The sequence below is a fragment of the Monodelphis domestica genome, chromosome 2, assembly GCF_027887165.1.
Source record: "Monodelphis domestica isolate mMonDom1 chromosome 2, mMonDom1.pri, whole genome shotgun sequence".
In the NCBI taxonomy this organism is placed as follows: domain Eukaryota; kingdom Metazoa; phylum Chordata; class Mammalia; order Didelphimorphia; family Didelphidae; genus Monodelphis; species Monodelphis domestica.
Window position 1 is genome coordinate 433,046,659 of NC_077228.1, and position 11,709 is coordinate 433,058,367.

General features: G+C 35.2%; 1 protein-coding gene across 3 annotated transcripts; it reads right to left on the reverse strand.

Moving 5' to 3' along the window:
- Positions 1–548: 548 nt before the first annotated feature.
- On the reverse strand, positions 549–10,273 carry MTRF1L (mitochondrial translation release factor 1 like). 3 transcript variants are annotated; one of them, XM_007484775.3, is made up of 7 exons: positions 9,961–10,270; positions 8,059–8,138; positions 6,176–6,359; positions 5,415–5,578; positions 4,180–4,297; positions 2,136–2,272; positions 549–1,263 (listed from the first exon to the last, which is right to left on the reverse strand). In XM_007484775.3, exons 1-7 carry the CDS (start codon positions 10,229–10,231, stop codon positions 1,063–1,065), a joined length of 1,155 nt encoding a protein of 384 aa, XP_007484837.1. In that variant the 5' UTR covers positions 10,232–10,270; the 3' UTR covers positions 549–1,062. The 3 variants fall into 3 exon arrangements, with proteins under 3 accessions (XP_007484837.1, XP_007484838.1, XP_056674939.1); XM_007484776.3 differs by lacking the exon at positions 549–1,263 and having other exon boundaries at positions 2,141–2,359; positions 9,961–10,271; XM_056818961.1 differs by lacking the exons at positions 549–1,263; positions 2,136–2,272; positions 4,180–4,297; positions 5,415–5,578 and having other exon boundaries at positions 6,233–6,359; positions 8,041–8,138; positions 9,961–10,273.
- Between the last annotated feature and the right edge of the window lie 1,436 nt (positions 10,274–11,709).

Below are 11,709 nucleotides of genomic sequence, written 5' to 3' on the forward strand. Positions count from 1 at the left end.
AAATTGCATGGGCTGAAAAAGAGATGGTTATCTTTTTAAGATATTACTATTTAGAAATTAATTTTATAGTCACTAATGCTTTCTCTAGTTGATTCAGCACAGACAGCAGAGCTTCAGATGATGCAGTTGAGAATGGAAGAGTGATACAGGTCCAGTTGTAATGCTGCCCTATTAGTATGATTAGATCAAATGGGAGACTGTGCAGTCTGGTTGACTGACATTACCTTCCACTTAAACTATATGTATTTTGCATATACATAGTTATTTGCACATTGTCTCCCCAGGTTCAGGGCAAGCACTATTTTTACCTTTTTTTTTTTTAAAGAAATTGTTATTCCTAGTATTTAGCATAGTGCTGCACATATTAGGTGCTGAATAAATGGACTGACTACATAGACTAACCCAGTTATGATTTTAAGTGGGGAGGGTACAAAGTTCAAATGTGGTAGAGGTACATTAAGGAATAAGAAGAAAAAAACTGATCCGAAGATCCAGACCCCTTCCATCCATCCCTGGGCAGAAACAGTATCTACAAATGCACCTTTAAAAACATTTTAGGCCACTTTGTATTAGCAAATGGTTTTTGTTTTAATAAGCTGAAGTTCATTAGTTCATTTTTCATATTTATCATGGATTTTAAATGACAATGATATAAATAAAATATAGTTTATTACAGAAAGACATGTTGACTTGATTATGAAGAAAAAGGCCACAAAAAGATATTAAATCAGTTGTCTAATATTTTACTGTAGTAGGCTTAATATTTTCATTTAAAAAAGAAGATAATCCATTGGGACAATAAATTTACAACCAAATTCATATTAAATGTTTTTGAGAAATAGAATGTACAATGTCTGGGAAACTGTCTGTCTTTTGACTATAATTAACAAGATGAACAATTTAAGAGCCGTAAAATACAAATTACTCTGGCCTCGGTTAACTGTTCAAATACATATTTACACATGAATGATACTCAAGTGGGCATTTTAAAAGGATTAGTCTTATGTACATCAAAGGTGACAAGATAGAAACCGATTTTACTAATAGGATTTTTTGACAAATTTAACATCTTTCTGAAATAACTTCTGTTATAGATTCATAATCAGCATATTCCTTTAGTGACTGTATAAGCTCATCTAATAGATATTCTCCTAGCATGAAACTCTGGATGTCATACAATGATTTGCTTATTCTGTGATCTGTAACCCGGTTTTGTGGAAAATGGTATGTTCTTATTTTTTCGGATCTTCCTTTGGTTCCAATCTGCAAAACAAGAGTTAATTAGTTTACAGTTTATGAGATAAATAAAATGCAATTTAAATTAATCATCTTATTCCTCAGACTCCAACATAAATCAGATTAAAATAGTATCTAATAATTTAATACCTATAATAGTATTTAAATAGCATGGTGTGGTAGATGAGAAGCTTCTGATACTTGCAGATATAGACTAGTCCCTTAATCTCTTAGTGCCTTAAGCACTTCTCTAAGATTATAAATTGCAGACAGATGCTGATCTGCATTGGTAGATGAAATTTCCTCAGCTCTCTACCCTAAATGAACCATAAGTCAGGACAAAGAAACAACAAAAACCCCAAACCAGAATACTTCAAAATATATGTGCATTTATTGATGTGGGTACTTTTTCACCAATGCAGATAATACTCCAGAGTTGTAACCAAAAATAATAATCTAGCAAACAATGCCAGTGTTTTCACTGGACCTACCTATACCTGAAGACTTTCTAACTTGGTAAGAACAAAGAACTGGGGGGCAGCTGGGTAGCTCAGTGGATTGAGAACCAGGCCTAGAGATGGGAGGTCCTAGGTTCAAATCTGGCCTCAGACACTTCCTAGCTGTGTGACCCTGGGCAAGTCACTTGACCCCCATTGCCTAGCCCTTACCACTCTTCTGCCTTGGAGCCAATACACAGATTTGACTCCAAGACGGAAGGTAAGGGTTTTATTTTAATTAAAAAAAAGAAAAGAACAAAGAACTTATGATCTGCTTTGGTATAAGAACACATCATAATGAGGCACTGAGGTGTGGGGTCTTATGATAGTGATACTTCTGTTATATTACTTAAAACACAGCAATAAGAGATCCCTTTATTTCTATTAATAAAGAAAATTTACCTGAATCTTTCTAGCACTGTATCTTTTATTTGTCTCTTCTTCAAGCAGCATGCTATATAGTTTTGCTCGTAACTTTTTCATGGCCATTTCTTTATTTTTTATTTGAGACCTCTCTTGTTGGCATTCAGTAGCAACACCTGAATAGTGTCATGAGAATGAGAGTTTTAACAGAAAGCCTTCTTCATGTTTTATGCTCTCCTTTTTTTCCTTTTTCTTCCTTTTTTCTATTTCATAAGGAAAAAAAGACTAGTAAAAAAATGAAACTAAAAACACGACTTTTCAAAGGATCACAAATCAACTCAATCTAATTACAGAGCAAGCTCTCAATTTTAGAAATTTATCAAACAATAAGCATAAATCATTTAATATAGGATATATAATTTCCCTGACTCAAGGCCATCTACCATTAATTTTTCAACCTCTTCTGGAGGTTACTCTTTGAAAATTTATTTGCCATTGTTTAATATTAACAATGATTCTCAAAAAAATTAATGAACTAGGGTCTATTCCATAGTCATGTGATCTTATCACATAATTTCCCTCCAGAGGTACATTGCCATCCTTTCAAATTCATTTCCTCCCCAAAAACTATACATAGGAAAGTCAGTCAACAGCATTATTAAGCATTTAGCATTTGGCAGGCAAAGTGCTATGCCATGAATACAGTGTCCTCCTTAAAAACATCCTTTTATATCTCAATACTACACTATAAAAGCCCTGAATTTCTGGGGCTAGAGATCAGCTTCAAGAGTTATCCTTGACATCTTGAACTGCCTCTTGGAGGGAACTTGGATAAGTGAATAACTGGCTTTCCTTTCCTGGCTTCTGGAGACAGGTTGAAGGTTAACAAATTGTGCTGGGCTGAGTTGAGCACCAAAGCAATATTTAATGTGATAGGCTAAATATCTTCTCTACCCTCTTTATATTTCTCAACTTTCATTCTCTCCACCCATTTTGTAAATAAAAACTATTGCAAGTCATTTTGACTAGAGTTATAATATTTTAAATTGGTAACCACCATATATTTTCATATACTTTAGTCAAACAATTTTAATTCCTTACATTTTCAAAGGTTACTGAATTATCAGGGCATGTAAGGGTTCTATGACACAGAATTCAGCTTATACCAAACGATTTTTTAAAATTATTTTATTTGCAGAAAGGTGGAAAACAAGTTTCAAGTATTCACCTAGGCACATAAAAACACTAAAAGCTCATGTCAGAAAAAAATAAAATCTCTTCAGATTCATTACCAATTTATTGCTTTTAACAATGGCAGCCTACTAGGAGGGAAAATAAAAAAAAAGGAAAATGCATTTATTCAAATTTGGGGTGAGGAGGTGTACGAGAATACAGAAAAAATATATCAGGAGAAAAATACCAATAAATATAATTACTTAAAATCAGGAATCAACCTTTTGAAACATGGAATTATTAGAATTTCAACAATGTTGAACCACTTTCTATCAGGGAAAATGGAAAATTTTACCTAATATTCCATTTCTATCTAGCTCACCTCTATTTCCTATTCCTTTATAACACTTTGATTTTCATACCAATCAATTTTAAGCACGTTTAGATGCACAAATTATCCAGCTCTAAGTTATGTAAAAAACAGTCTAAAATATATATTATCAGAAATATCAATTTCATCCTACCCTTCCAGATTCCTAGAGAATTTTGTGAAAATGAAGCAGTTATTCTATGAAGGGTGTTTTTTACATTATAAATGATATGAGGATATTACCTGAAGAACTACTCAGCTACTCAATTAATATTCTCTAATAGAAAGGTCTCTTAAATTTGGCTACCTACAGTATTAGACCTGGGTATTTCAGTTTTCAGAACAAGTTTCAAGGCCAAGGAATATATAGTAGCTCTGTCTACATATTAGCTGATTCTTTATTCAAAGGTTCTTCAGTAATTTTTTATACCAACAACTAAAGATGTATTTTATTATTAGGAAAAAATGTCAACATTATGACAGTCAATTGAGCTTATGTAGTTCCTGTCATTTCTATTTCTATGTTAGAAAATCAAGTACCTGTTGGAAGATGAACTATTCGGACAGCACTGTCAGTAGTGTTTACATGCTGACCCCCAGCTCCACTAGCTCGCTTAGTTTCAATTCGTAACTCTTTTGGATTGATGACCAGATTAATCTATGTAACAGAAAGAAATAGGATAAAAAATAATTTCATATACATATAAATTTATGTATGATCATGCCATTCAAAACTTTGTTCAAATATTTTTTAATCCTCAAAACTGGGGTTCCTTGGAAATTAGCAAACTTCCATTTTACATAGCTATAGTAAAAAGGTTACGAGGAAAAACTGAACTTATTGGTTAAAACCATTTTTATGGGATCTCAAAATTCAGCACACGTGGCTGTTGTCCTTTATACTTGAAAGATGGTCAAAAGGACCTTGCTAGGTAATGTCTCAACTCATACAAAATTTGGATTTAAGTGAGGCAGAGCACAAAGTCTTTGCTATAATATATACAAGTTGAATAAACATTGAATTGGTTGAATTGAACTGAATTCCTGAGGCTGGTCTGGGATCAGTTTTCCAACCTGTAAATTGAGGTTAGACTACACCAGAGGTGTAAAAAATACAGCCTACAATACTTCCAAGTGCAGTCTGAACCAGACTAAAATATAATTGGAAAATATTAACAAAATAAAACATATTGATATATGATTTTCTAAATTAATATGCAGCCCACAGGGATCCTTTGTATGTTTTCATGATCCCATTTCTATTGGGATTTGAAACCACTGGCTTAAGTGGTCTCTTGGGGTTCTTTTTAGCTCTTAAGTCTGTGATCCTATGATCACTGTTTAGGTATCTCTACTATATTCCCTTTTGGAAAGGGATTGGATTATTCATGTGAATAATAACAAAAACAGCTTGTATTTGGACTATGCCTTCAGGATTATTTTTTTTTAATGAGTTTTAGAAAAAACACAAACATTTTACTTGCTGAAAGGTTAGGTTACTTTGGACCCCATTTCATGTAATATAGTTTTCAAATTTCAAATTTCAAATTCCAAAAGGATGTTATAAAGTGATCTTACTATTAAAAGCTAAGGATCTCAGGTATAGTATGTGTGGCTAGAGCTAAATATATTTTTAATAATTCACAAGTTACCTAAGGATAAGAGGCGCACAAGACAATCATAAATAATTCTCTTTCATTACAACCCAAAGTGAAGACAGGATCTCTCAAAACCAATTATATCCAATAAGAATAACTGGAAATATTCCTGCTTACTTCAGTAGGCTGGGGCAATATTGCTACAGTCATTGTACTGGTGTGCATACGGCCTTGCTTTTCTGTCTTTGGCACTCGTTGCACTCGATGTACACCTCCTTCAAACTTCATGTGCCTATAAGCTTCTGGTCCCCCAATGCTGGCAGATGCATGTCTTAGGCCACCTTACAAAATAGAGGAGGCACAATTCTTATTCATTACTGCCATCTACAAAGACTTATCTAACTTCCACTATCTTTAAATATAATTTACACCATAACAAAAAGAATGTAAAAATTCAATTTTTGTAGACACTATTAGTTTATTCCATTTCCTCAGATAATCAGTAACATCTCAACATTCCTAAATATATATGTTATTCTGTACGATGCACCCTGTTAGGTGCAAGGAGATGTAAAAATTTAGATAACATGCTTCCTGCCCCTCCACATCCATTTTTCTATAATTTATTAAAAAAGAAAACAACTAATAACTTATATGTACATTTTTGTTCCTTCTCTCCAAAATTTTTTCTTAAAAATAAAAATGTACACTTTCAAAGCACTTTAAACAAAGTGCTCTTGTGACAAAGAATCTATAAAGTATAAGTATTACTCTCATTTTAAAGGTAAACAAAAAGGCTCAGAGGAAAGGAGACATGCCACTCTCACAGCTAGTTTCAGAGACAGGACTGGAACCCACATATATCTCCAAGTCTAATGCTTTTTACCTGGATAATAAAATCATCTTAAATTCTAAGTGGATGATATGGTATTACTAACCTATTTCGCTGGGAAAATATTCTAGTATTTCAAAATGCCATTTTTTATACGTAGCATATCTCTGATACATATCAAACATCTCTGCAGTAAACAACATAGCTTCTTGACCCCCAACTCCAGCAGTTAATTCCAGGATTAAGTCATTTTCATCTGTTTCTTCTGAGGGAATCAAGAGTAGGATTATCTGCAAAAACAAAAATCCCACCCTTCATATTTAAGATAGGTATTTAAAAAGTTGAACAAAGGGCCTAATTGGCAGATTGGGACAATGTAAGTGTTAAACCTAACAACGCTGTTCCAGAAATATATATATATATATATATATCTCAATATGACCAACAATACAACATGGCATAACAATTAAAATTACTAATAATATGTTGATGTTGCAACTGTAATATAACTAATAAGTATTTCTGTATTTCTAGATTTTCAAACTGCTTTTCTAATCAGTCAAAAAGCATAAATATTAAGGATCCTTTGTGGAGAGAGCATCATGCTAGATACTGTGGGGTAGAACTATATAAGAAATAAAAACCATAGCCCTGTTCTAAATTTTTATTGTAGTTGGAAAGAAACAGATACACCCAATCACAGTTAAGGATGTCTACAAACAACTGAAAATTATTACATAACTACTAAGAAGCAATATGGTACAATAGAAAGAACACCTGATTTGACATCGTTCTACATATTGGGGATAGTAATCTGCTATTTCCAGGGCTTTTAGGATCAGGGTTCAAAGCTCCTTTGCAGGAATAGGAGTTTCACAGATACAGAACAGTGCATATATTTATAGATTTTTTTTTATGTACTACTTTTGGTGACTGTTTTTGTCTCTTCTTTTTAGTACCAATAAAAATTTATTTTAAAAAATGTCTACTTTCCAAACTATAGTACATAATTAAATAGACAACCCAGAGCTATTGTATTACTAATACATCTTTTTATTCACTGCAGTTAGTGAACTAAGTCCAAAACTGAATAGGAGAAAGGGGGATGAATTGGGAAACTGTCCAACGGTTTTATTAATACCAAAATTTCTCCCTGAAACAAATTGAAAAACACCAAATCTTGTAACACTAGTATTCTTTTGGTAATACTATAGGTTGAGAATCCTAGAATACCACAGGCTCTAAAGAATTATATCTGTGAGTCTACCAAAGAGCAAGCGAGGCACACAGTAGATGAGAACAGGTTGTATTGTATATATGAACAAAGAACCATTCTATAGAAGAACCAGCATACTATTACTTATAAATGTGAAAAGAAGGTAGATTGGTTATACAGTGAAAATGTTTTCTTCAAGTCCTACCTGCAAAAACCTTTCCCTTGTCTTCCTTAATATTAGTATCTTCCCTCCAAGATTTTTCTGGTATATACCGTTTTCTTGTATTTATCTTGTTTGTGCATAGCTGTTTGTCTCCTCTATTAGGATTTGATCTCCTTCAGAGTAGGTGTTGTTTGGTTTTTGACTTTCTTTGTATCCCAATGTGGCACATTGTTTTTTTTAGGCACAGTGCCTAAAATATAGTAAGCACTTAAAACATTTGTTGGCTTGATTTATAGCCTGTACATCTGCTCCATTAGTATCTATGCAATCAAAAGACCTAAAGGAAATCCCCAAACACAGAGGGGACCCCTTTCTGTGGCATTTACAGAAAGAGATGGGTTAGAGTCCCACAGGAAAAGATATAGAGAAGATGTAATTTTTGCTATTTCCTCTCACTGATGTAATTGGATTCCTCTAAATATTGAAACTTCAGGAAAGAGCTGTAAGTCAGTATCACTGCAGTATGAAAATTTCTTTCTAGGGCAGGAAGTTAAAAAAAGCCCCCAAATGCTTTTTCTAATACATCACTTACTTTTCAAAAGTACAATACCTTTTGCTTCAATTTAGTTAATTCTTTCTGACAAGAAATTATTTCATTTTCTGCAAGTTTCCTTAGGTCTTCATTCTCATCTAGAAAAGCAAATGTTTACATTTACACAATTAACTTTAAGTAATAAATTTTTCTTTTCCAGCAAATACCAGCGTAATTTTCCAATATGCTTTTACAGATTTTTAAATTGAGGGAAACCTTTATTTTAGAGAATATTGATTAAATTTTAGTAGCCTCTAGAGGTAATCCTCTTAAAAATTACACCTAGCTGCTTTTATTATCTAAAAACACTCTTCATAGTAATCATTGCTTCATCTCCAATACTAAAATCTCTGGGCAACTGCATAGTTAGAAACTAAAACTTTCAGATAATCTAAGATCTGCTTTATTTGACAACTTATAGTAGAGTTAGTTATCAAGCCATATTTTTTAAAATATATTTTAAATTTTATTTTATTAAATAGATATATGTATGTGTGCATGCATGTGTGTGTCTACATATACACACCCTAAACTTGTTTTAGAATGGATACTAAGTATTGGTTCCAAGACAGAAAAGTGGTAAGGAGTTAAGTGACTTGCGAGAGTCACACAGCCAAAAAGTACACTAACACCAGATATGAACCTAGGATCTCCTATCTCTAGGCCTAGCTTCTCTGACAACTGAGCTTCCTAGCTGCCCCTATTTTGTTACATATTTTCCAATTACACATACATTTTTTTAACACTTATTTTTTTAAAAACTGAGTTCCAAATTATCTTCCTTCCTTTCCCTTAATCATTGAGAAGATAAGGAACATATTAAATATACATGTGAAATCATGTAAAACATTTCTGTATTAGTCATTCTAGAAAAGTAAAGAAAAATAATGTTAAAAAGTATCAAGTATTTTTTAAAGTGCTTTTTCATGAAGAAAATTTTACAATTTTTCATTGTACTAGTGACTGCACTGATTCATTTATTGTTCATCTCTTAAGTTTCTTTTCACTGGGAGTAGTTCTCTAGGGGTGAGTTGGGAGTAAGAAAAAGTTAGGTGACTCTCATTTTGCAAAGTGAAAAGAAGCAATCAAGGGGCAAGCAAAAATTAGACATGCATTGCTAAACACTGCCCTCAAGATATATAATATGCTATCAGGTATTACAATTACAAGCTGTAAATAGGGTATGTGTGCTAAAGGAGTTCATGGGCAACAGAAAATGTGTCTGTCTCCAGTCGCTAAAAAAAGCTTCACTGAAAGGAAACATTTCAGTTGGATTATAGGTTAGTTGTATTTTAATTCTAAGACGAAAAAATGCCAAAAAATAATGTCCTAGAATGGAAAAATGTTCAGAGAATCGCTGGAATGTGGAGTAGAGTCAGTATAGTTTGATAGGAAGACCAATAGACTACACAGGAAAACTTTAGCTCTAATTCTGACTTCGTTACTAACTAGTTGTGAGACCATAATCAAGTGACAATTTCACTGAGGTTCAAAGTCCTCTTCTATGGAGTGAGTGTGAGTGGATGGCTACAACGCTAAAAACAAATGCAAAATACGGTGTCAGACACTGGCATCCTGCCAAATATTTTTGCTTAATTATTTCTTCCTTGGATTCAATGCCGAAATGACTAGTGTAAAGGCAAAAGCACCAATAAATGTACTTTTAAAAGATGGAGGGTTTGCAAAAAGATACAACAGGTGAAAATGAAAGTGGGGGTGTGGATTTAGGACAGGGGAGAGGGGTTAACCTATGATCCATGCCAACAATGGGAGTCGGGTCATCCCCAACTTTTAAAGTCACCAAAACCAGCAGTTTCGTCACGGGTCGAGGGAGGGGACAGAAAAAAACTCTCTAGAAACCGTTCCGGGGCACCTAACAGATTTTGGCCGCCGCCCGCTTCTCCCTTGCCGCACCCTCACCCTCCAGCAGCCGCTCTATCTCCTGCAGTTCTTGCTCCTTTTCCCTCAGTTTCCTGGCCGCCATCGCCAACTCCGGCTCCTTGACTCCGAAATGGGCCTGGACCCCGGGCCCCGTCAGGCGTTCGAGAAAATTCCTCATGGCTCCGCCGCCGGAGAACAACTCCTCTAGCTGGGGGCTGCCAGAGCTCGCCGGACGGCGAGGGGTCCTAAGTAGGGCTCCTCTAGTCCACAAGCAACGAGCAGAACGAAGGAGCAGCAGTGACTGCATCATTGCACTGAGACAGGCCGGAAACAATGAGACAGACCGGAAACAATCTTTAATTCTAAAATTCCGGGGCATCTGCCAACTCTCGCGAGAAGGGGTGGAGCTCCAGGGCCAGCTAAACGTGCTCCCGGAGGTTTGAACGAAGCCGAGTAGCTACACGTGGTTTAAAGGGCTCTTTTCATTACTCCCAGCCCAGAGCCGGAAAGTACACTGTCAAGTTTAGGGCAATTAGATTGGCTGTCACTAGTAGAAGGGGGCGTGGTCAAGAGTTGCAGCTGATTTTGACAGAGGGCGTGGCTAAGCTACACGTGGATGCGTGATCTGTTGTCTGGTCCCTGGTCCCAGCAGAGCTTGGGAAACCTAGGGACCGCCTCCACAGCTTGTGCTCTTTTTGCCTAGGTTGTGCACCTACTTCTGGGCTGGGTTGGCTCCAAGAAAAGATTAGCTCTACTTTGCCAGAAGAGGGCGTTGAAACAAAGGGAGCAGTAGGAAAGTAAAAACTGCTTCCTGAAGCTTTATGTTTGAACCAGTCCCAGAATCTCTCTGCGCCTTGTTTTCGTGTAGGGCAGCCTCTATTTTATTCTCCTTAGATTTGCGGCATGGGTATATTCCTAGTAACTATTATCTTTACTGTAATCCCTGACTGAGAGTCCTCCATTTACAATCTTCACCTTTCTTTCTTCTCCAACTACGAAATGCGATTGGAAGCAGTGGCACTTGCACACTAGATTTCTTCTCTACAAATACACATTCATTCATTGTTTGTCTTTTCAGTGTGTGATGATATAATCTATGTGGAAAAACGATAGGGAAGGCATTCTTATTCCGTATTTCTTATAAAGCAGCTATGAAAGTGCTTTCATGGCATCTAGTTCCTTCAAAAATTTTCCAATCCAATATCAGTTCCTTAGGCTTTCCCCTCACTCTCAACTCCATCCTCATCTCTACTCCCTGTGGAAGAGGCATGAAGGAAGAGAGAATTTTCAGTATCATTTCTAATACATTCCTTACTCTCAGATTGTACCTTTCACATATCACAAATTTCCTACCACCAACTTTTTTTTTAAGTTGATGCTGTTAACTGAACAGGTATGGCAACAAACTTATAGCCACACATGTCCTCGGTTTTAAGTATATTTTGCATTCTTAGTCGTCCTTTCTCTGTTTTTCTGTCCCTAAACATGCATTCATACACACACACACAATATACATGCTCTTGAAGATCTTAGTAACTTTCCAAGTAAGCTCCCATCACAGGAAATAAGACACAAAATGTTCTAAGGGTAGTAGGGCTAGTCATCCTTGTAGACTCATCCCTAACCACTACTACCTCTCTGATCCCTCAGTCATTTGAGCCCCATTCATAAGAACTAACTGGTGTGTTCAGAATGTTACACATTGATACTTCAAAACAATATTTGCAAATAACAAATAAAAATCACAGTAAAAGATAGAAGGTTCAAAGAACTCAACTCAGAATCAAA

Excerpts from the sequence above, each read along its gene's own strand:
- MTRF1L (XM_007484775.3), bottom strand. The coding sequence starts at position 10,231 with ATGATGCAGTCACTGCTGCTCCTTCGTTCTGCTCGTTGCTTGTGGACT. Across the intron at positions 6,360-8,058 it reads TAACTAAATTGAAGCAAAAG|ATAATCCTACTCTTGATTCC; the intron begins GTATTGTACTTT and ends TTGTTTTTGCAG. Across the intron at positions 1,264-2,135 it reads ACAGTGCTAGAAAGATTCAG|ATTGGAACCAAAGGAAGATC; the intron begins GTAAATTTTCTT and ends CTTGTTTTGCAG.